General features: G+C 34.9%; 1 protein-coding gene across 2 annotated transcripts in view; it reads right to left on the bottom strand.

Annotated features, from left to right (window-relative positions):
* LOC309844750 (ephrin type-A receptor 6) overlaps positions 1-23,667 on the bottom strand; it is a 519,889-nt gene that overhangs the window by 455,868 nt on the left and 40,354 nt on the right. For both annotated transcript variants that reach the window (XM_082691954.1, XM_082691955.1), the window contains one exon: positions 10,610-10,945. In XM_082691954.1, coding sequence (XP_082548080.1) covers positions 10,610-10,945 — 336 coding nt within the window. The remainder of the gene's footprint in view (positions 1-10,609; positions 10,946-23,667) is intronic.

Here is a 23,667-nt window from a genome sequence, read left to right as displayed (position 1 = left end):
CTTGAAATTCTTAATAATTTTATCTTTGAACCCATGTTTTGTAAGTGAGTGTGGCAGGATAATGAGCATCCCTGAGAGCTTGGGGCCCTGAGTTTAGGCAAAGTGCAGCCTCTGGTCACCTTCTCACATATCCAAGATGTGTTTTCCTTGGCAGACTCCCCTGTTCTCTTCTATGCAGTCTTCCAATTCCTGCCTCACCCCTTCATTGTTGCTACCCTCCACCTGGGGTAGGTGATTGTGTTGACCACTGAGGAGGCAGGATCACATTTTTGGGGCATCTCCTATGTCCAGTGGGGGTCTGGACATGTGCACAGGCAGGATCTAGGTTAGGTCCACTAGCCCTGGGGAGTGCAAAGCTGTGTGTGTGTGTGTGTGTGTGTGTGTGTGTGTGTGTGTTGGCCATCTGTGTTCTAAAGAGGCCACGTCTTACTGGGGCAGGTTTCTCACCCACCCTGTGCAGGTAGATTTCTAGAAAGACGGTTTAAAGACCTTAACAGTTCTTCCTTCCACTGTGGGTTGAGAAGGTCTTGGGAACCTGGGGGTGTCTTCGTTCTTTCTAAAAGAATCCCATGCAGGGGGAGTGCCCACTCACTGGGTTGGATCAGTTCCTGGTGAAACCTCTCTCTCTCCTCCCAACCTTTCTGAGTGTGGCTTACATTCGTCTGCTCTGGTCTACTTGAAAAATATTTAGGGACTGTGACAGAAGAGGGACTATAGGAAAAGAATTTCATGATTTTGATGATTTTGCAGATGAGTTAAATATATTTATATTTGAATTTAAAAGTGGCATTGAGCAATATAAAGATGAATGGTAAAGATTATGCTAATAATTTGAAATTGTATTTTTTTGTTGTTGTTACTTATAAGGACATCAAATGGCAATTAAAAAGCACCATGACAAGTTGAGAGAGAAATTGCAGAAGGAAAAGCCTTTATATTTTAGTACCTTTAATGACCCCTTTTTCCTGCTTTTTGAACAAAGGGTCCTGCAGTTTCACTTTTCACCAGGCATCACAAATTATGTAGCTGGAACTGACTGTTTAGAATCCAAACCAAATATAAAAGTGCTGAGGAACACATGGAAGAAAAGAAAAAGCTATTTAATCTGAAGATTCTATATGGAATTTCAGACTGATTAAGAGGTCAGCAATTTTTTTTAATCTTTATAAATTTAAAGTATTTAAGTATGAAGACATTTCACATTTTTAGTAATGATCAGGATAATCTGTCAACCTTGAAAATCTTTTAGTTTAAATATTACACATTAATGCTTTTTCAATCCTTTATAATATTTAAAACAAGGAGGGTTTGGAAAATATATTTTTAAAGACCTCGTAGACATCAGTTAACTAAATCAGCTACTTTATTTTGTAGGGAGAGTTTAGTTATGAAATTAAATTGGCTTCTGTCTCCGAACAAAGAACTGTATTGGAAATGAGCAAATAACTGGCTAGACATATGCCTACCATAAAGTAGAACCTTATATCCTTTGGCAGATACAGATAATTCATGATATAATCATATACGTTTATCTTCACCGATAATCAAGTTTATTTTTCAGGATTTAAAATATTTTATTAACAATCTTCTACCACTACTTTTCAGTTTGTATGAACAAATGATGTTAATATTGTTCATAGAGTAGTAGAGGCGTTATAATAGCAATAAGATCTTATTAGTTTATACTGAAGAAAATAGTCATCTTTCCTGCAAAATGTACAAATGCCAAACTATGGAAAGAACCTAGATGTCCATCAACAGATGAATGGATCAAGAAGATGTGGTATATTTACACAATGGAATACTATGCAGCCATCAAAAGAAATGAAATCTTGCCATTTGCGACAACATGGATGGAACTAGAGCGTATCATGCTTAGCGAAATAAGTCAAGCAGAGAAAGACAACTATCATATGATCTCCCTGATATGAGGAAGTGGTGATGCAACATGGGGGCTTAAGTGGGTAGGAGAAGAATAAATGAAACAAGATGGGATTGGGAGGGAGACAAACCATAAGTGACTCTTAATCTCACAAAACAAATTTAGGGTTGCTGGGGGGAGGGGGTTTGGGAGAAGGGGGTGGGATTATGGACATTGGGGAGGGTATGTGCTTTGGTGAGTGCTGTGAAGTGTGTAAACCTGGTGATTCACAGACCTGTACCCTGGGGATAAAAATATATGTTTATAAAAAATAAAAAATTAAAAGTAAAAAAAAAAAAAGCAAAAAAAAAAGTACAAATGAATTCCTCAGAGAAACAGCTGCTAACTCTTAAGAGCCAACTGCTTAAAATGAGGCTTAGGATTAAACACATTTTTTCCAGCAAGTATGATCACTAAGAAAAACCATGATTGCCATTAAAGAATAGGTTAGTGTTGATTAAAACCTTTTGTTGAAAATTCTGTAAGCACAGCACCAGAGGATTTAGTGAGCACAAAATTTAGTATGTGCTAAAGAAACTATATGCAATAATATTTTCTTGTTACTTTCTAGACAAGTGTCTGCTTAAATTTAAGGCTTTGCCCTTTTTATTCCCACTGCCTGGAATAGCCTTTTATGTATTCACAGGTTTTCTCTTCAACTTGTAATCTGCTCAAGTGTTACGTTATCAAGAGAGGTAGTTTTGGATTTCCCCAAGTAAAATACCTCCTTCTTTTTCTTCCAAATCTCCTACTCTGCTTAGTTCTTCTTCATGGGATATATCACTACTTGCCTTTAGAATATATAGTAACCAGAAAAGCAGGGGAATATAACTGGTTTTTGTTTGCTTTTCTCCTTTATTTGCTATACCTCTAGTATGTAGAATAGTTCCTGCCACACAGTAAATATTCAATAAATATTTTTGAATGAATGAATTAATAAATGAATGAATGAAAGATAACTCAAACCATCTCCAATTTCTGTTAATGCAAGTCCATGGATATTTACGAAGTTATAGACAATGGAAGTTGAGAATATTCTTAGTCAAAAACACATAATATTTGCTCTCAAAAAGCTCATATATTGGTTGGAAAAGCAAAATATGAAAAAAAATATGGTTATGTTTCAGTGAGATAGGAACATGTGAACTATTGAACATAACTGACTGGGAGCAGTTCAATTTCTGCACGTGTTGACTGAGAGCTGAGCCACTGACTAACATCAGCAAATTAACTGCTAAAGTCTAAGGGACTTTTCCAGATCATTCATTTACCCAAAAGATACATGCCACAAAAGACACTAGACTTGGAAGTAATTTGACATTTCTCAGGAGTAAAAAGTTTGCAATCATCCAGGCTCTATTATAATTTAATATTTGGCTGGACCACAAAATCATTTAGTTATGATTAACTAGACCAACATTTCAATTATCTTCCATAAAGAAAATATTCAGTGCACTTCTTAGAGCAGAAACACTTCTTGAGTAGATAGGAACATTTTATACTCGGATATAAGTAGTTTGTAGTTTTTGATATGTAATTTTCTTGTGTTTAAAAAATATGAAAAATACAAATAATACAGCATCTCATAAATTATCATTATTGACTTTAAAAAAAGTCATTGGCTTATAATCAGTGTATATTTAGTAAGCATTTAAAACTTTTATACTGATTTTTTGCTCACTTTGAAGAGATTTGTGCAGATTTTGGAAAAAATAATTATTAGCTGTCAAGATTCTTACAGGACTGTGAGAGATATCCAGAAATAAACTATTTTAAAATACAGATATAAAAATAAATGATCATTTATAACATCCCTAATTACCTTCTTCAGCAATGTATAAAAGGTTGGCTTTTGAAATAGACATCTCGAGTTTGTAAGTATATACAAATTCTGTTTATTTAAATCTATTTTCAATGTTAGTTCAATTAATTATTGCTGCCTGAGCAAATATATGAAATCTCCAATCAAAATGTGAGCCTAAGGCAAGACCTATACCAAATAGTCACCCAAGGGCAGAGATAGAAGTGTTATTTTAAGGAATTAGACAGCTTGGTTCTGACAATAATTGCTTTAAGGTCCTGTTAGCAAATATCAGCAGAATTGGTTTGTAATTTAGCATTTCTTTCACTTTGAACATTGTCCCTAAAGGTTTTTGCACATGTCAGGGTATCTACAAACACAATTTGTTTCAGGTTGACTATCCACAATTAACATTTTCCTTTACTGTCCATGACCTGAATAATTTCTTTTACGAACTACACACCTTAATTTTCCTATCATGCATTGAAGATTAAAATAAAATGTTTTCTAGGTGTTGCTTTCTAAATGAAACACCTTTAAAAACCATTTAAATAAACTATGAAAATAGAAGATTGCAAAAATAGCTCTTAGGGATTGTAGAAGTCAGTTAATTAAGGTTTACTGCAAAGATTCCTAATTATGAGAGTCATAGTTTTAAATCTATAATCTTATTTATCCAACCGGAATCAGAATAATCAAGGAATGTTTCTCCTAACTACAGCTAAGTGGTTGTAAGTGATTTGGAATTTTTTATATTTGTTTAATTGTAAACAGATAGCAAACAATTAAGTCAGGGTTATTTAATATGCTCTCCTTAATGTTTCCTAAATATGAGAAAAGATATATACATATTAGCCAACTACATGAAGGAAAAGGCTATTTTATACAGATGTCCTCATTATCTCCATGTTCTGCACTGTGCACACAAAAAGCAGTAAAAACATAATTCAGTTGTCTATACTTTTTGGTCTCTAATATTTTATTTCCTTACTTACACAAGTGTCACCTCATGAACAATATTATTACTCTGCTGATTTTTTCCCCTATTTGTGGCCCTAATAATATAGCAATATCTTCTGCTAAATGGGTGATTCTCTAACTTGTCTTGACTATTTTATAGATACTCACTCCTTTATCCAAATTTTAAGTTAAATCTTCAGCTCAAATTCTGATGTACCTCTGCAATATGTCAACTTTTTAGATGCTTTTGTTATACTGGTCATCATTACCTAAACTGTCAATTGCTTAACCTTTGCTCAGAATCCTTTCCCTTGACACAGTCTTGTTTTACCTACTCATCTCACAGAGAAAAACTTAATTTAATTGCCAGTTCCTCAGGAAAACCTTATTCCTAGATTTAGAGAATACATGCTTTCAGAGCACTCTGCTCTTCTCTTTAGTGGGGCTTACTGCCTACTAATTATGTATTTGCCAAATTCTTTTTTTAATTATCTGCTTCCCCACCAGAGTGTAAGGTTCATACGGGCTCACTCAGCAATATATATATATATATGTTGAATAAATTAAAGGTTTGTGAAGAGCAAGTATCAGTTTTCCATTTTAGCTTAAAAACAATGATATATAACCTAAAGATAATGAGAGAAATCTTTAACTGTGGTCCTCTCAGTCCAACAAAATTGCAATGTGTTACCTACTAAATAACTTTGAAAAGTGACTTTCAAATTGCTTCAAAGAGACCTTCCAAGGATACCCAACTGAGATGATAGAAAATGCCTTCTCAATTTGCAACAGTAAATCTATTATCTTATTAAGGCTGCCACACACTGTAACAGCTGAAGCCAGCTTCTGGGAGACTCCAGTTACTATAAGGTCCTTTTTTAATCCAACAGTAGGATATGATATTAAAAGCATAGGGGTGCCTGGGTGGCTCAGTGGGTTAGGGACTCTGCTTTCGGCTAGGGTCGTGATCCCAGGGTCCTGGGATTGAGCCCCGCGTTGGGCTCTCTGCTCGGCAGGGAGCCTGCTTCCCCCCCAACTCCCCTCTGCCTGCCTCTCTGCCTCTTTGTGATCTCTGTCAAGTAAATGGATAAAGTCTTAAAAAAAAAAAAAGCATAACTGATAACATGCACTGATTGAGCTATTTTATACTGTTACCCTTGCTTAAATCATCTGCCTTTTTAAAGATGTGATATTCTAATGTCAGAATTTCAGCACAGAGCGACAAGGCTTTCTTGGTGTTTCTCAAAATTGTGACATGGGGAGAGTCACTCATACTTGTGAGGCTGATCATAATACCTTTTTTTTTTTTTTTTTGGTTAGGGCCAGGTAAATGTGTTTTAATATTCAATGGCTCACTACCATCCTGTATACAGGACTATTTTTGGTGTTTTTTTTTAAATTTTTTACTTGAATTCCAGTTAGTTAACATACAATTTTATATTAGTTTCAGGTATACAATGTACTGATTCAATAATTCCATACATACATCAGCTCATGCTCACCATGAAAAGTGCTCTCCTTAAACAAATCACCTATTTAATCCATCCCACCCATTTCCCTTCCCTCTGATAATCATCAGTCTTTTCTCTATAGTTTAAGAGTCTGTTTCTTGGTTAATCTCACTTTCTCCCTCTCTTTTCCCCTTTGCTCATTTGTTTTTTGTTTCTTAAATTCCACATATGCATGAAGCCATATGGCATTTGTCTTTCTCTGAATGACTTACTTTGCTTAGCATTATACTGTCTAGTTCTATCCATGTCATTGCAAATGGCAATTTCATTCTTCTTTATCATTGAATCATATTCCATGGTATGTATACTACATCTTCTTTATCCATTCATCTTGTATGGACATTTGGGCTGCTTCCATAATTTGGCAATTGTAAATAATGCTGTTATGATCATAGGGATGCATGTATCCCTTCAAATTAGTGTTTTGTATTCTTTGGTAAATACTCAGTAATGTCATTCTGGATCATAGGGAGTTCTATTTTTAACTTTTTAAGAAATATCCATACTGTTTTCCAGAATGATTGTGCTAGTTTGCATTCCCACCAATAGTTAAAGAGGAATCTTTTTTTTCTCCACATTCTCACCAACATTGTTGGTTTTTGTCTTGTTGGTTTTAGCTATTCTGACAGGTGTAAGGTGATATCTCATCATAGTTTTGATTTGCATTTCCCTGATGGTAAGTGATGATGAGCATCTTTTCAGGTATCTGTTTGCCATCTGGATGTCTTTGGAGAAAAGGCTGGTCATATCTTCTGCCCATTTTTAAATGGATTATTTGTTTTAGGTGTTAAGAGTTTTATACGTTCTTTATATATTTTGGATCTTAACCCTTTATTCTACGTATCATATGCAAACATCTTCTCTCATTTCTTAGGCTGCCTTTTAGATTTGTTGATTGTTTCCTTTGCTGTACAGAAAGTTTTTTTGTTTTGTTTTGTTTTGTTTTGTTTTTGGTGCAGAAACTTTTTATTTTGATGTGGTCCCAGTAGTTTATTTTTGCTTTCATTTCCCTTGCTTTAGGAGATGTATCTATAAAAAAGTTCTATGGCTGATGTGAAAGAGAATACTGTGTATGTTTTTTTCTAGAATTTTTATGGTTTCAAGTCTCACATTTAGGTCTTTAATTCATTTTGAATTTATTTTTGTGTATGGTGTAAGAAAGTGGTCTAGTTTCCTTCTTTTGCATGTTGCTGTCCAGGTTTCCTAACACCATTTGTTGAAGAGACTGCTTTTTTCCTATTGGGTATTCTTTCTTGCATGCTTGTTGAAGATTAATTGACCATACAGTTGTGGGCTCATTTCTGGTTTTTTTATTTTATTCTATTGATCTATGTATCTATTTTTGTGCAAATACCATACTATTTTGATCACTACAGCTTTGTGATATAGTTTGAAGTATGGAATTGTGATGCCTCCAGCTTTGTTTTCTTTTTCAAAACTGCTTTGGCTATATGGGGTCTCTGCTGGTTCGATACAAATTTTAGGATTATTTATTCTAGTTTTGTGAAAAATGCTAGTGGTTTTTGATAGGGATTGCTTTAAATGTGCAAATTGCTTTGAGTAGTATAGACATTTTAATAGTATTTGTTCTTTCAATCCATGAGCATGGAATGTCTTTCCATTTCTTTTTGTTGTCTTCAGTTTCTTTCCTCAGTGTTTTTACAGTTTTCAGAGTACAGGTCTTTCATCTCTTTTGTTAGATTTATTCGTAGCTATATTATAGTTTTTGGTGCAATTGTAAATGGGTTTGATTCCTTGATTTCTCTTTCCACTGCTTCATTATTGGTGTATAAAAATGCAACAAATTTCTGTACATTGACTTTGTATACTACAGCTTTACTGAATTTGTTTATCAGTTCTAGTATTTTTTTTTTTTTGTAGAATCTTTAAGGTCTTCTATTTAGAGTATCATGTCAACTGCAATTCTTTCTTACCAATTTGGATGTTTTTTATTTCTTTTTGTTGTCTGATTGTTATGGGTAGATTTTCTAGAAATATGTTGAATAAAAGTGGTAAGAGTGGACATCCTTGTCTTTTTTCTGATGGTCATAATATTTCATTAATTTTTTGGCAATATTTTAGCTCAGTTAGGTCCTTTATGTACTTTTCAAATAAAATTTAAATATGTTTAGATTTTTCTTACTATTTACATCTAAAATACAGTTAAATTAAATTAACAATGATTATTTCTTAATATTCTTCATCAAAATGAAATTTACTGGGGAGGCCTGCTTAGTAATAGTATCCTTCCAGAATGTATAGTCTCAATAGATGGATACTATATTTTATTTTGTGCCTAATTAAACTTCTGTCTTCAAAGAAATACAGTTTTACTGAATTCTCTCATTTTAAAAATGAGAAACAATTTATATTCTGTCTTCTGCTAAGTGAGAAAGTAGAGTAAATGAATTCTTTTTTAATCCTCGAATGAAAGACTGCTGAATGCAATATATATGAAATTATGTAAATAAAGATATATATATATATTTTATTTAAAGTGAAATACTGCTTTTATCACCCAAATTAATTATTTATACCCTATGGTTAAGAATGGTTGTTCTGAGTTGTATTTTTTTGACCCAGTGGGAGCCAAAACGCTTTAGATATCATCTGCTAATGTAGAGAGGAACAGAAGATGCTAATCTCTTATATCCTGAAGATATATTTGATCAGATTTTGTTGATACTATGGGAAAGAAGGAAATAAAGAGGAAATAGGAATTCCTTTTTAAAAGCCATAAAGCAAATTCTATGATGTGTAGTTATTTGCTAAATGAAGGGTAAAACTGCATGGTATATACAAGGTGATGATTGCACAGTACTATATGACTTTGCTTTATTTATCAGATCTATTTCTGAAAATTATCAGCAAAGTGAATTTACGTGTAACCATTTAAATAAAAGCCACATTCATTTAAAGTTTTTTAATAGAATATTAAAGTTTCTTTGTACACATCTTACAGGTTTAGCAACTTTCTAAAATTATGCAATTATTATAGATTCAAAAAAATATGTATAGTGAGATCCCATACACCATCTACTCAGCCTCCACAGTGTTAACCATCTGCGTAACTATGGTACAAAATAAAAACCAGGAAATTGACATTAGTAAAATACACTGTGTGTGTGTGTGTGTGTGTGTGTGTGTGTGTAGCTCTATGCAATTTATCACATACGCAGCTTCATGTAACTGTCACAACAATCAAGATATGTAACTGTATTATCACCAAAAGTCTCTCTCCTGCCCTTCATGGCCATATCCCTCTCCCCCACTTCCCAACTTTGGCCACCACTTATCTATTCTTCATGTCTATAAGTATGTCATTTCAAGAATGTTATATAAGTGAATCACACAGGATACATCCCTTTGAAATTGTCTTTTTCACTCAGCAAAGGAGCTCTTAAAGTTCATCTAAGTTGTGTGCATTGATAATTTGTTCCCTTTTATTGCTGAGTAATGAAATCAAACTTGCTGATACACTATTCTTGAATTCTAGCCTCTAGAACTGTGAGAAAATAAATTTCTGTTGTTTAAACCACATAGTTTGTGGCATTTGCTACAGCATAAGAATAGTTTTATCTTTATAAATTTGTCTCACATATATATGCTTATATACAACAACACTCTCTGCTATAAGTAAATCATTTGTGTGCCCACATAATTTATGAATGCTTCTCGAAAGGAGTTTTTAAAATCTCTGATGCTTTTCCTGTATCGTGTACTGCAATAAATCATGTTATGAGGGAACTAAAGAGAATATATTCTTACAAGAATCATAGGGGTATTTGTGCCTATGTTATAGTAAAAATCTATACTGTTATGAAGGGAACATTTAACTAAAAGCAATTGGATTTTTTAAAAAGACTATTCACCAACATTTTGCAAATGATACTTAACAACAGCATTTGGATACATTTCTGGATATTTTTTGCTTTTTTTTTTCAGAGTAGATCACAGTTAAGCATGTTGGTGGCAGTTTTTACAACATAGATACGAATTATACTTAACATAAATTCTTACTATTTGCTTTATTTGATATGGAAAAGGAATGACAGCATAAGTGGAGTAACTGAATTTCAATTCCTTTAGCAACATTTTTTTTTTTAGCAACATTTTTTTTTATCTGACATTTGTTTGTAAGTAATATGGACTTGCTCATTAAGATGTATTTGTATAGGATTATATCAAAAGCAGTGCATAAACATTGCTGAGAAGTATTATATCTAATTAACTTCACTAATAAGAAGTAATATAAAAATCTTCTGGACCTTAGAAACCAGTAAGAACAACAACCAGAAGATCACCTCTTTAGTGTATAGAATATACAACTGCACCTCAGTGAGTAAGGCCCACCAGGGATATTATGCATGAGAAGGGATTATGGGTTTATTTAGAGAGAATACCAATGGAACTTACCATCTTGATCCGTAGTCACTGTTATAGCTGTGAATGGCTTGGGAGAAAAGCTCAACTCAGAAACTCCATTCATGGCTTCTATTTCAAAGGTGTAATTCACGTGAGACACAAAGTCAAGTACTATCACAGAATTGTTGATCAAGCCAGAATGTCTTGGGATGAAGCGGAGTCCTCCACCACAGTCCTCACACTGGCTGGTGTCTAAGCCACATTTCTTACAGATTACACTGTATGTGAGATCTTTCCTCCCTCCTGTGTCACTTGGTGGACTCCATTCCAAAATAAGGGCCGTTTCATTGATGTTAAAAGCCACATTCCTAGGAGCTGAAGGCGGCCCTAGAGAAAAGCAATTAAAAAACAAATGTACATGTGTAGGACAATGAATTAGAAGGATGCTAACTTGAAAACTTCATCAATAAACATTTGTCTTGTATATTAGTTTGAGCTTTTCTGATGGGAACCATAAAGAAATATGGTTAAAAACATCTGATTAAGCCTGGAAGTCTTGGGTGGGGGGAAAGATGGCCTCTCTCTTAACTTTGGTATATGAATATGAAAATATCAAAAGCCAAAAATATCCAAAAGATATGGTAATTACACTTTGAAAATTTGTTTACTGGAATATATCATAAGCAAAAATGATTTTAAATTATGTGATGGTATTAATTACATTTTAATAATTATATCACCATTTTCAAAATTTGAAAAAAATACATACATATACAAAACCACAATATTTCTTAATATTTTTCCATGTGGATCACACTGCATAGAGTACTTAATAAACTTTAACTACTCCAGTCTTTTCTTAAAATTGTGCCAATAATCTTTTACACTTATGTGAGTACTTTAAATCCCAGTTTAAAAAAACAAACAAACAAATAAACCTCATTTTGTATCATTCCTTGGATAAACATTAACTAAAGGTCTACTGGGAGTCAGCACTACACTATGTGTGAAATAATACAGAATCCTATCTGTAAGAGAATATGCTTTTGATAGATTCATTGTATAAATATAATAAAATAACAATCCTGTCATATTTTAGAATGATTAGTTTAAAGAAATCTAAAACAATTCTTTAAATTTCTGCTATCAAGAAAGTTTGCCTAGAAGGTGGTATAGAATTAGCTTCAACCTTCTTTTCATAGAAAAGAAATTCAAGTTTTGGTATAGGGTTCTTTTGGATCTTGAGATACAGTCATTCACTCATGAAATAATTTTTTTTTAAGTGACTGACTACTATGTGTGCCAGATAACCTGTTAGATTTGGGACTTACAGTGTGAATGTAATAAATTCCTACTTTGTTATATATATTTAAGTTGAATGGCAGGCAAACATTAAAAGAAGAATAAAATTCAAATTGTATTAAGTACAATTGCAAACATCAAAAGGAAAGGAAGTGAACTAAACATTAACAGGAGGACCATGGGTGCCTGGGTGGCTGTCAGGAGGACCACGGGTGCCTGGGTGGCTGTCAGTTGAGTGTCTGACTCTCCATTTTGGCTCAGGTCATGGTCTCAGGGTCATGGGATCAAGCTCCACATCTGGCTCCATGTTCAATGTGAAATCTGCTTGTTCCTCTCCCTCCTGCTCTTCTTCCCCCGTTTCCATGATCTTTCTCTCCCTCTCTCTCTCAAAATAAGTAAGTGAATAAATGAATAAATAAATAAATAAATAAATAAATAAATATTTAAAAAGCCCAAACATTATCAGGAAGACTAATCTGAGAATCATTATGAGAAAGCTTCATGGAGATGGTGAGGAAGAGGATGTCAGTGGAGTGAGAAGTATTAAGGGTAGAAGGTTCTTTAGTCAAGAAAGATCTGAAAATAGCCAAGGAACTGGCAGATAACCACTATGGCTAGAATGAAAAAGGAAAAAGAAAGAAATGAGCTTTAAGGAAGAGGAAGGGGTTGGAAAGTGTAAGACTCCTAGGCTCATTGTAATGAGTCTGGATATTTTTCTATGCACAACAGCAACAGGCTTAGAGATTTTATATATAGAAGTAAAGTGTTTAAAAAAGAACATTCGGGTTTTCTGGCTGCCATGTAGGGAATAGTTTGAATAAGTACAGGGGACTTGTTAGTGAGATTTGTTATACAGTGTTAGAGTAGTATAACATTACTCATAAATTTACAGGATTATGTGTTAGGTTTAAAATATTAGGAGTTGTTATTTTATATTTTCCTTTTTCTTTTTGCTGGATCCTGATAACAGCAGCCTGATGGGTAAGGGCCTCAGTCATCTGTACATATATTACCTAAAGCCTGACCTAGAAATGGAATGGTTAGCTTTTCTAACAGGTTTCTGCATACTTTGCTTTATGCCATTTCATGTTTCAGAGAGCTACAGAAGTATCTTTCTTCAGAAGGGAAAATATGGAAGGTATTATAAGCTAGAGGATGAGGACTTGTGTAGCTTACCTCCAACCTAGACTTATGCCTGGAAGATAAAGATACATTATCATTATCATAATAAGGCCTTCCTACAGAATGACATATTCATATTGTTGCTCTTTTCTGTTATTTATAAAGGAAAAAATGAAGTATTATTCACTTATATTTCATGAATAGGAAGAATGTTATCAATTATGTTATGGGTGTCTGCAAGTGTATAACTGTCCGTCTGGAGATACTTTAAAAAAAAAAAAAGCAGACACCCTTTTTACTCAAGGGCCCTTATACCAATTTGCATGACGATTAAATAGCTTTTTAATTGCTGTTAAATTATGCCAGCTAAACTGTGATTTCATGCAAATATTAAGCTGTAATGACATGCAGTGAATCATTTACTAAGATTTAGAACTTGGAACAAAGAGAGACAATTAATTCTAATCCTCAGATTCAACTAAATTATGTGTCACTGGGCTTTTATGAATGTGGCCTGATTGCTTTGTTATCATTTATAAATTATACAAAGATTATGTGACATTGGGAAAAAAACTTGGCAGCAATAACCCTTTTGGAGATATCTATATTGAAAACTCTTAGGGATTGCCTTATGTTGATTTTTTTTTTTCTTTAGAGAAACAAGTAATTCACATAGAAGAAAGCAATCTCCACACTTCACCCTCCAAACTGACTTCAAAAGAGAAGGGCAATTAGTCTGATTTGCAACTGGACATTTTTCAAGTCCAACACATAATAAATCTTACATTAAAATCACAATTTTATTTCTACTAGTTTGTATCCAGAAAATACATCTTTAATCTTCTTTTTTTTTTTTTTTAAAGATTTTATTTATTTGACAGAGAGAAATCACAAGTAGATGGAGAGGCAGGCAGAGAGAGAGAGGGAAGCAGGCTCCCCATGGAGCAGAGAGTCCGATGCAGGACTCGATCCCAGGACCCTGAGATCATGACCTGAGCCGAAGGCAGCGGCTTAACCCACTGAGCCACCCAGGCGCCCCTTTAATCTTCTTTTTATTTTTTGCTTCAGTTTGGGTCCCCCTTTACACTTTTAAAGAATAAAGGAATAATGCTCTAATAGCAAACTTCTGAGAAGCCTAGGACAGTGCTGACTTTTCTTTTACCAGAAAAGCATTTGAGTCTGTAGCTCCCATCTTCCTCTGAGTAGCAGAGGCCAGGTGGGTTACAATTTTTATTTTGTTTTATTTCATCTTATGTAAAATGTTTTTAAACAGAATTGCATTTCCCAAAATATATCCTGTGCAGTATCTCTAATCCCATGAACTATCACACAAAAATCTAGTTAGTATTCCAATTAAGACTCCTCTGGCGGGGGGAGGAGTCAAGATGGCGGAGAAGTAGCAGGCTGAGACTACTTCAGGTAGCAGGAGATCAGCTAGATAGCTTATCTAAAGATTGCAAACACCTACAAATCCAACGGGAGATGAAAGAGAAGAAGAACAGCAATTCTAGAAACAGAAAATCAACCACTTTCTGAAAGGTAGGACTGGCGGAGAAGTGAATCCAAAGCGATGGGGAGATAGACCGCAGGGGGAGGTGCTGGCTCCCGGCAAGCGGCGGAGCAATGGAGCACTAAATCAGGACTTTTAAAAGTCTGTTCTGCTGAGGGATATCGCTCCAGAGGCTAAACCAGGGTGAAACCCACGCGGGGTCAGCTTGGCCTCAAGTCCTACAGGGGATGTCTGAATGTCGCAGAGCTTACAGGTATTAGAAAGAGGAAGCCGGTTACAGAGACAGAGGCCAGGAGTGAGCTCTTAGCTGGGGGTTAACTTGAACCGGTCGCAGGCTCAGTGAGCTCAGAGCACAGCCAGAGGCCAGGGAAATGGGAGTAAATGGACGCTATTCTCTGAGGACACACTGAGGAGTGGGGCCCTGGGCTCTCGGCTCCTCCGGGCCAGAGACAGGGAGGGCGCCATTTTCATTCCTGTCCTCCGGAACTCTACGGAAAGTGTTCAGAGAACAAAAGCTCCCAAAAGCAAACCCGAGCGGATTACTCAGCCCAGCTCCTGGTAAGGGCAGTGCAATTCCGCCTGGGACAAAGACACTTGTGATTCACTACAACAGCCTCCACCCCCCAGAAGATCAACAAGAAATCCAGCCAGGACCAAGTGCAGTTTCAATACCAAGGAGAGCAGCAAAATTCCAGAGGAGGAGAAAGCAAAGCACGAAACTCTTGGCTTTCTCCCCATGATTCTTTAGTCTTGTCCTTAATTTAATATTTTTTCTTTTTCAATTCTTTTTTCTCTTCTGCTAATTTTGTTTTAACTTTTACCCTTTGCTTTTTTAACGTTTTTTTAACTAGTTTATCAAATATATATATATATATATATATATATATATATATATATTACTTTTTTATATTTTTTCTTTATTCGTTTTCTTTTTTTAATTGTTTCTTTTCTTTTTTTTTTTTTCTTTCTTTCTAAACCTCTTTTTATCCCCTTTCTCCCCCTCATGATTTGGGACCTCTTCTGATTTGGTTAAAGCATATTTTCTTGGGGTTGTTGCCACCCTTTTAGTATTTTACTTGCTCCTTCATATACTCTTATCTGGACAAAATGACAAGGAGGGAAAATTCACCACAAAAAAAAAAAAAAAAAAAAGAACAAGAGACAGTACCGAAGGCTAGGGACCTAATCAATACAGACATGGGTAATATGTCAGATCTAGAGTTCAGAATGACGATTCTCAAGGTTCTAGCCTGGCTTAAAAAAGGCATGGAAGATATTAGGGAAACCCTCTCAGGAGATATAAAAGCCCTTTCTGGAGAAATAAAATAACTAAAATCTAAACAAGTTGAAATAAAAAAAGCTATTAATGAGATGCAATAAAAAATGGAGGCTCTCAATGCTAGGATAAATGAGGCAGAAGAAAGAATTAGTGATATAGAAGACCAAATGACAGAGAATAAAGAAGCTGAGCAAAGAGGGACAAACAGCTACTGGACCACGAGGGGAAAATTCAAGAGATAAGTGACACCATAAGATGAAACATCATTAGAATAATTGGGATTTCAGAAGAAGAAAGAGAGAGGGGAGCAGAAGGTATATTGGAGAGAATTATTGGAGAGAATTTTCCTATTATGGCAAAGGGAACAAGCATCAAAATTCAGGAGGTTCAGAGAACACCCCTCAAGATCAATAAGAATAGGCCCACACCCCATCACCTAATAGTAAAATTTAAAAGTCTTAGTGACAAAGAGAAAATCCTGAAAGCAGCCCGGGAAAAGAAGTCTGTAACATACAATGGTAAGAATATTAGATTGGCAGCTGACTTATCCACAGAGACCTGGCAGGCCAGAAAGAGCTGGCATGATATTTTCAGAGCACTAAACGAGAAAAACATGCAGCCAAGAATACTAAATCCAGCTAGGCTATCACTGAAAACAGAAGGAGAGATTAAAAGCTTCCAGGACAAACAAAAAATGAAAGAATTTGCAAACACCAAACCAGCTCTACAGGAAATATTGAAAGGGGTCCTCTAAGCAAAGAGAGAGCCTAAAAGAAGTAGATCAGAAAGGAATAGAGACAATATACAGTAACAGTCACCTTACAGGCAATACAATGGCACTAAATTCATATCTCTCAATAGTTACCCTGAATGTTAATGGGCTAAATGCCCCAATCAAAAGACACAGGGTATCAAAATCAATAAAAAAAACAAAACCCATCTATATGTTGTCTACAAGAAACTCATTTTAAACCCGAAGACACCTCCAAATTTAAAGTGAGAGGGTGGAAAAGAATTTACCATGTTAATGGACATCAGAAGAAAGTGGGAGTGGCAATCCTTATATCAGATCAATTAGATTTTAAGCCAAAGACTATAATAAGAGATGAGGAAGGACACTATATCATACTCAAAGGATCTGTCCAACAAGATGATCTAACAATTTTAAATATCTATGCCCCCAACATGTGAGCAGCCAACTATATAAACCAATTATAACAAAATCAAAGAAACACATCAACAATAATACAATAATAGTAGGGGACTTTAACACCCTCCTCACTGAAATGAACAGGTCATCCCAGCAAATGATCAACAAGGAAATAAAGGCCTTCAATGACACATTGGACCAGATGGACATCACAGATATATTCAGAACATTTCATCCCAAAGCAACAGAATACACATTCTTCTCTAGTGCACATTGAACATTCTCCAGAATAGATCACATCCTTGGTCCTAAATTAGGCCTCAACCGGTATCAAAAGATTGGGATCATTCCCTGCATATTTTCAGACCACAATGCTCTGAAGCTAGAACTCAATCACAAGAGGAAATTTGGAAAGAGCCCAAATACATGGAGACTAAACAGCATCCTCTGAAAAAATGAATGGGTCAACCAGGAAATTAAGAAGAATTGAAAAAATTCGTGAAAACAAATGATAATGAAAACACAACGGTTCAAAATCTGTGGGACACAACAAAGGCAGTCCTGAGAGGAAAATATATAGCGGTTCAAGCCTTTCTCAAGAAACAAGAAAGGTCTCAGGTACACAACCTAACCCTGCACCTAAAGGAGCTGGAGAAAGAACAAGAAAGAAACCCTAAACCCAGCAGGAGAAGAGAAATCATAAACATCAGAGCAGAAATCAATGAAATAGAAACAACAACAAAAAAACCCAATAGAACAAATCAACAAAACTAGGAGCTGGTTTTTGAAAGAATTAGTAAGATTGATAAACTCCTGGCCAGACTTATCAAAGAGAAAAGAGAAAGCACCGAAATGAGGAGAGATCACAACTAACACCAAAGAAATACAGACAATTATAAGAACATACTATGAACAACTCTATGCCAACAAATTTGACAATCTGGAAAAAATGGATGCATTCCTAGAGATATATAAACTACCATAACTGAACCAGGAAGAAATAGAAAGCCTGAACAGACCCATAACCAGTAAGGAGATTGAAACCATCATTAAAAATCTCCAAACAAACAAAAGCCCAGGGCCAGATGGCTTCCCGGGGGGAATTCTACCAAACATTTAAAGAAGAACTAATTCCTATTCTCCTGAAACTGTTCCAAAAAATAGAAATGGAAGGAAATCTTCCAAACTCATTTTATGAGGCCAGCATCACCTTGATCCCAAAACCAGACAAGGATTCCATCAAAAAAGAGAATTACAGACCAATATCCTTGATGAACACAGATACAAAAATTCTCACTAAAATACTAGCCAATAGGATCCAACAGTACATTAAAAGGATTATTCACCACGACCAAGTGGGATTTATTCCAGGGCTGCAAGGTTGGTTCAACATCCGCAAATCAATCAATGTGATACAACACATTAATAAAAGAAAGAACAAGAACCATATGATACTCTCAATAGATGCTGAAAAAGCATTTGACAAATTACAGCATCCCTTCGGGCTCAAAACTTTTCAAAGTGCAGGGATAGAGGGCACATCAAAGCCATCTATGAAAAACCCACTGCAAATATCATTCTCAATAGAGAAAAGCTAAAAGCATTTCCGCTCAGGTCAGGAACATGGCAGGGCTATCCATTATCACCACTGCTATTCAACATAGTACTAGAAGTCCTAGCCTCAGCAATCAGACAACAAAAGGAAATTAAAGGCATCCAAATCGGCAAAGAAGTCAAACTATCTCTCTTCGCAGATGATATGATACTATATGTGGAAAACCCAAAACTCCACTCCAAAACTGCAAGAACTTGTACAGGAATTCAGTGAAGTGTCAGTATATAAAATCAATGCACAGAAATCAGTTGCATTTCTCTATACCGACAACAAGAAAGAAGAAAGAGAAATTAAGGAGTCAATCCCAATTACAATTGCACCCAAAACTAGAAGATACCTAGGAATAAACCTAACCAGTGAGGCAAAGAATCTCTACTCAGAAAACTATAAAGTACTCATGAAAGAAATTGAGGAAGACACAAAGAAATGGAAAAATGTTCCATGCTCCTGGATTGGAAGAATAAACATTGTGAAAATGTCTATGCTACCTAAAGCAATCTACACATTTAATGCAATTCCTATCAAAGTACCATCCATCTTTTTCAAAGAAATGGAACAAATAATCCTAAAATTTATATGGAACCAGAAAAGACCTCGGATAGCTAAAGGAATATTGAAAAAGAAATCTAAAGTTGGTGGCATCACAATTCTGGTCTTCAAGTTCTATTACAAAGCTGTCATCATCAAGACAATATGGTACTGGCACAAAAACAGACACATAGATCAATGGAACAGAATAGAGAGCCAGAAATAGACCCTCAAGCCTATGGTCAACTAATCTTTGACAAAGCAGGAAAGAATGTCCAATAGAATAAGGACAACCTCGTCAATAAATGATGTTGGTAAAATTGGACAGCCACATGCAGAAAAATGAAATTGGACCATTTCCTTACACCAGATAGGAACATAGACTCAAAATGGATGAAAGACCTCAATGTGCGAAAGGAATCCATCAAAATCCTTGAGGAGAACACAGGCAGCAACCTCTTCAACCTCAGCCGCAGCAACATCTTCCTAGGAACATCGCCAACAGCAAGGGAAGCAAGGGCAAAAATGAACTATTGGGGTTTTATCAAGATCAAAAGCTTTTGCACAGCAAAGGAAACAGTTAACAAAAGCAAAAGACAACTGACAGAATGGGAGGAGATATTTGCAAATGACATATCAGATAAAGGGCTAGTGTCAAAAATTTATAAAGAACTTAGCAAACGGAACACCCAAAGAACAAATAATCCAATCAAGAAATTGGCAGAATTCGGCTCAGGTCATGATCCCAGAGTTCTGGAATCGAGCCCCGCATCAGGCTCTCTGCTCGGCGGGGAGTCTGCTTCCCTCCCTTTCTCTCTCTGCATGCCTCTCTGCCTACTTGTCTATCAAATTTAAAAAAAGAAAAGAAGAAAAGAAATGGGCAGAAGACAGGAACAGGCATTTCTGCAAAGAAGATATCCAGATGGGCAACAGACACATGAAAATTGCTCCACATCACTCAGCATCAGGGAATTACAAATCAAACCACAATGAGATATCACTTCACACCACTCAGAATGGCTAAAATTAACAAGTCAGGAAATGACAGATGCTGGCGAGGATGCAGATATAAGGGAACCCTCCTACAACGTTGGTGGGAATGCAAGCTGGTGCGAATGCAAGCTGGTGCGAATGCAAGCTGGTGCAGCCACTCTAGAAAACAGCATGGAGGTTCCTCAAAATGTTGAAAATAGAAGTACCCTATAACCCAGCAATTGCACTACTAGGTATTTACCCTAAAGATACAAATATAGTGATCCAAAAGGGTACGTGCACCCGAATGTTTATAGCAGCAATGTCTACAATAGCCAAACTATGGAAAGAACCTAGATGTCCATCAACAGATGAATGGATCAAGAAGATGTGGTATATATACACAATGGAATACTATGCAGCCATCAAAAGAAATGAAATCTTGCCATTTGCGACCATGTGGATGGAACTAGTGGGTATCAGGCTTAGCGAAATAAGTCAGTCGGAGAAAGACAACTATCATATGATCTCCCTGATATGAGGAAGTGGAGATGCTACATGGGGGGTTAAGGGGGTAGGAAAAGAATAATTGAAACAAGATGGGATTGGGAGAGAGACAAACCATAAGTGACTCTTAATCTCACAAAACAAACTGAGGGTTGCTGGGGGGAGGAGGGTTGGGAGAAGGGGATGAGGTTATGGACACTGGGGTGGGTATGTGCTATGGTGAGTGCTGTGAAGTGTGTAAACCTGTACACAGACATGTACCCCTGGGGATAAAAATATATGATATGTTTATTAAAAAAATTAAAAAAAAAGACTCCTCTGGCCGACTTGGCAGTGAAACAAAATTAACACAACTTGTTTCTCTTCCGTGAATCCAAAATTCCCAAACATTTGTTTATAGAAACTTATTTTCCAAGAAGCATCTATAGCAAAACTATCATTGTACAGAACACTCTTACAGGCTAACATAGAAGGAGAGCAAACGTAAGGATCATATTTCAGTTACTACATCATAGTTGCAGATTTATATTTCATGATTATAATTATAGAAATATGCTAACTCACAAATAAACAGGCCCTTATTGCTGACTCGAGATTGAGTACTCATGAACTGTATAGCTAATTGTGTTTGTAGATGCATTTTCTAACCTTAAGAACAATGAAAATTTGATCCAAATAACTGAGGAAATCAAGTCATAGAAGGCTACTGTTTACTAAACTATATTTTACTAGGTTCCTATTTGGCAAAGAATTTTAATATGTTTGTTAATTTAATGGATATCATAAATATAGTAGCATTTCCTAATAAAAAAGTAATTTCTTCTTATATATGAGCTTACAAATGAGAGAAAAATAGTCCTATGTTGATCTATGTCAAAGAGAACATTTAAAAAATATATTGAACCATCTAGAAATATTTAGATAAATACTTTTGCAATGAGTAAATTATAAGCTTTGCTAAAGAAAGATAAACACATAGCAATAAATGAAAAAGTATATCTCTAGATTTTAGTAATGTACTGAATATATAGGTTGTCAGATTTGCATATGGGCTTAATTTAAAACTCTAAAAGTCACCTCATTTTTTGAATTATCACTATTAACTTTACCTTTTATCTATAGGTATATTGTTAATATAATGTCCTTCCCAAATGATTTTTGAAAAATATGTTAATAGGTGTAAATGTAAGCAGAATTTTATATTTTCCTTCTCTAAGCCATTTGTGCTCTAAGTTCTATTCATACAATAATACAATATTTTACATTTGGAAATAAATGGATGATGAGTAATCACAAAAGAGGGGCTTCATCCTCACCAGAGGGAAGATAAATCAGTTTAGTCAGATAAAGAAATGAGGTCCAGGAAAGTATTATAGTTATGTAAAGTTCACGCACTGTGTTCATGATGGGATGATACCTATGTCTTCTCAGGTTTAAAAAAATTTTTTTAACACTGCTATGTGTATTCATCCTATAGATAAAAAAATCCTGATAAATAAATATTTTAAAAAAATTCTGATAAATAAATATTTAAAGTATTTTATAGTGCTTTGCTTAGAGAGTATTGTCAAATACAAATTTTCAGAACATACAAATTAATGAGAAATTTATTGCCTTCTGACGACAGATTCTTTTTTTAATAATGTTATCTTGGAGCACTTTATAATAATGTTATACACAGAAGAGCAATTGAAAATTAAATCTTGCTATTAAATTAAGTATTGCTCAAAATACAACAGAATGCACATGTCAAATCCTTTAGTCAACATATTTTCATTTTCTTCAATATTTTTACACCAACTTCAGTAACTAAATTGATGCCAAAATTGACTATTCATTAAGTGTTTTCATAGTACTGTGAATGATGACTTAGATAATTCTTTTCAGATTCTTCATTATTTCTAAAATCCACAGTTAAAGAAAATAAAAATCTAATAGACCAGATACAATTCACTTCCAAAATAAAACCTAAACCTCTCAACCTTTTTACCATGTTTCTTTATAACCAGGCCTCTTGCTTCCTTTTCCTGCATCTCAATGCCTTTGTGCATGCTGTTCCTTTATGTCCCTTTGCTCTGTGGAAGATTCCTACTCATCCCTCGTGTTCCAGTTTAGGCATTACTCCCTTTGTGACACTTCCTTATTGGTCCTCAGGCAGAAAGGAACACTTTTATACCTTACAGGTATGATTTTTAAAAATAAAGCCAACATTTTTGAGCACTGATTTTGTTCTAAGATGTGTACTTAATATTCCATGTGATTTATTTAATTCAGTTATCATGATAAACCCAAAGGTAGTTAATAATAACCATTTTATAGATGTAACTAACAATAAATGTATAAATTACACTGAAATATGTGTATCACTGTATACAAGTCTAACATGGTCCAGCTTGATCCAGAGATAATATGTGCTTTAACAAAGGGAAAAAATAGAATGCATGGTTTTGTGTAATCCTCCATGAATTTTTTTTCAAATAGTGCTAATTTCCACATATATTGGAAAACAGGAGGTTTGAGATTAAAATCTTTCCAAGAGCCTGGTGTTACTGGTTACAGATAGATTCACATGACTTGAAAATCACTTAAGAAGCAAAAGGGAATGCTTATATTATGGTAAGGGTAGTCACCCATCTCTCTATCTGTTGGGAAGGAATTTAAAACTTCTCAAAAAATAAACATAAAACTTCTCAAAATATAGTTCTGTGGACACTTAAAAACTTGAAAAGTAAACATCTGTGGCCACAAATTTCTACACTGTAGAACACAGATACAACTTTACCTTGGAAAAATTCCAAGAAATAGTTATAGACTACACTCATCAATTCAGAAAAAAATCTATAAACTCACAGAATAGCTAAATATATGGATCATAGAAATGTATTATAGCTGTACAGGTCAAGAGTTAAATGGCAAAATCACATATATTGATAAAAGCTCACTAAAATACAAATGAAATAATGAGAAGGCTGACTTTGGGTCTTCTGAGTCAAATATCATCCAGTTCCTTAATACCATGAAAAAAAAATTATGCATACCTACATACAGCCCTTTCTGCGTCTGAGTCAATTATTTTTAATTAAAGTCTCATTAGAAATAGAAAAGAGAAATATGAAAAGACTAA

The sequence above is a fragment of the Mustela nivalis genome, assembly GCF_964662115.1.
Source record: "Mustela nivalis genome assembly, chromosome: 1".
In the NCBI taxonomy this organism is placed as follows: domain Eukaryota; kingdom Metazoa; phylum Chordata; class Mammalia; order Carnivora; family Mustelidae; genus Mustela; species Mustela nivalis.
This window is presented reverse-complemented; position numbering and strand designations above follow the sequence as displayed.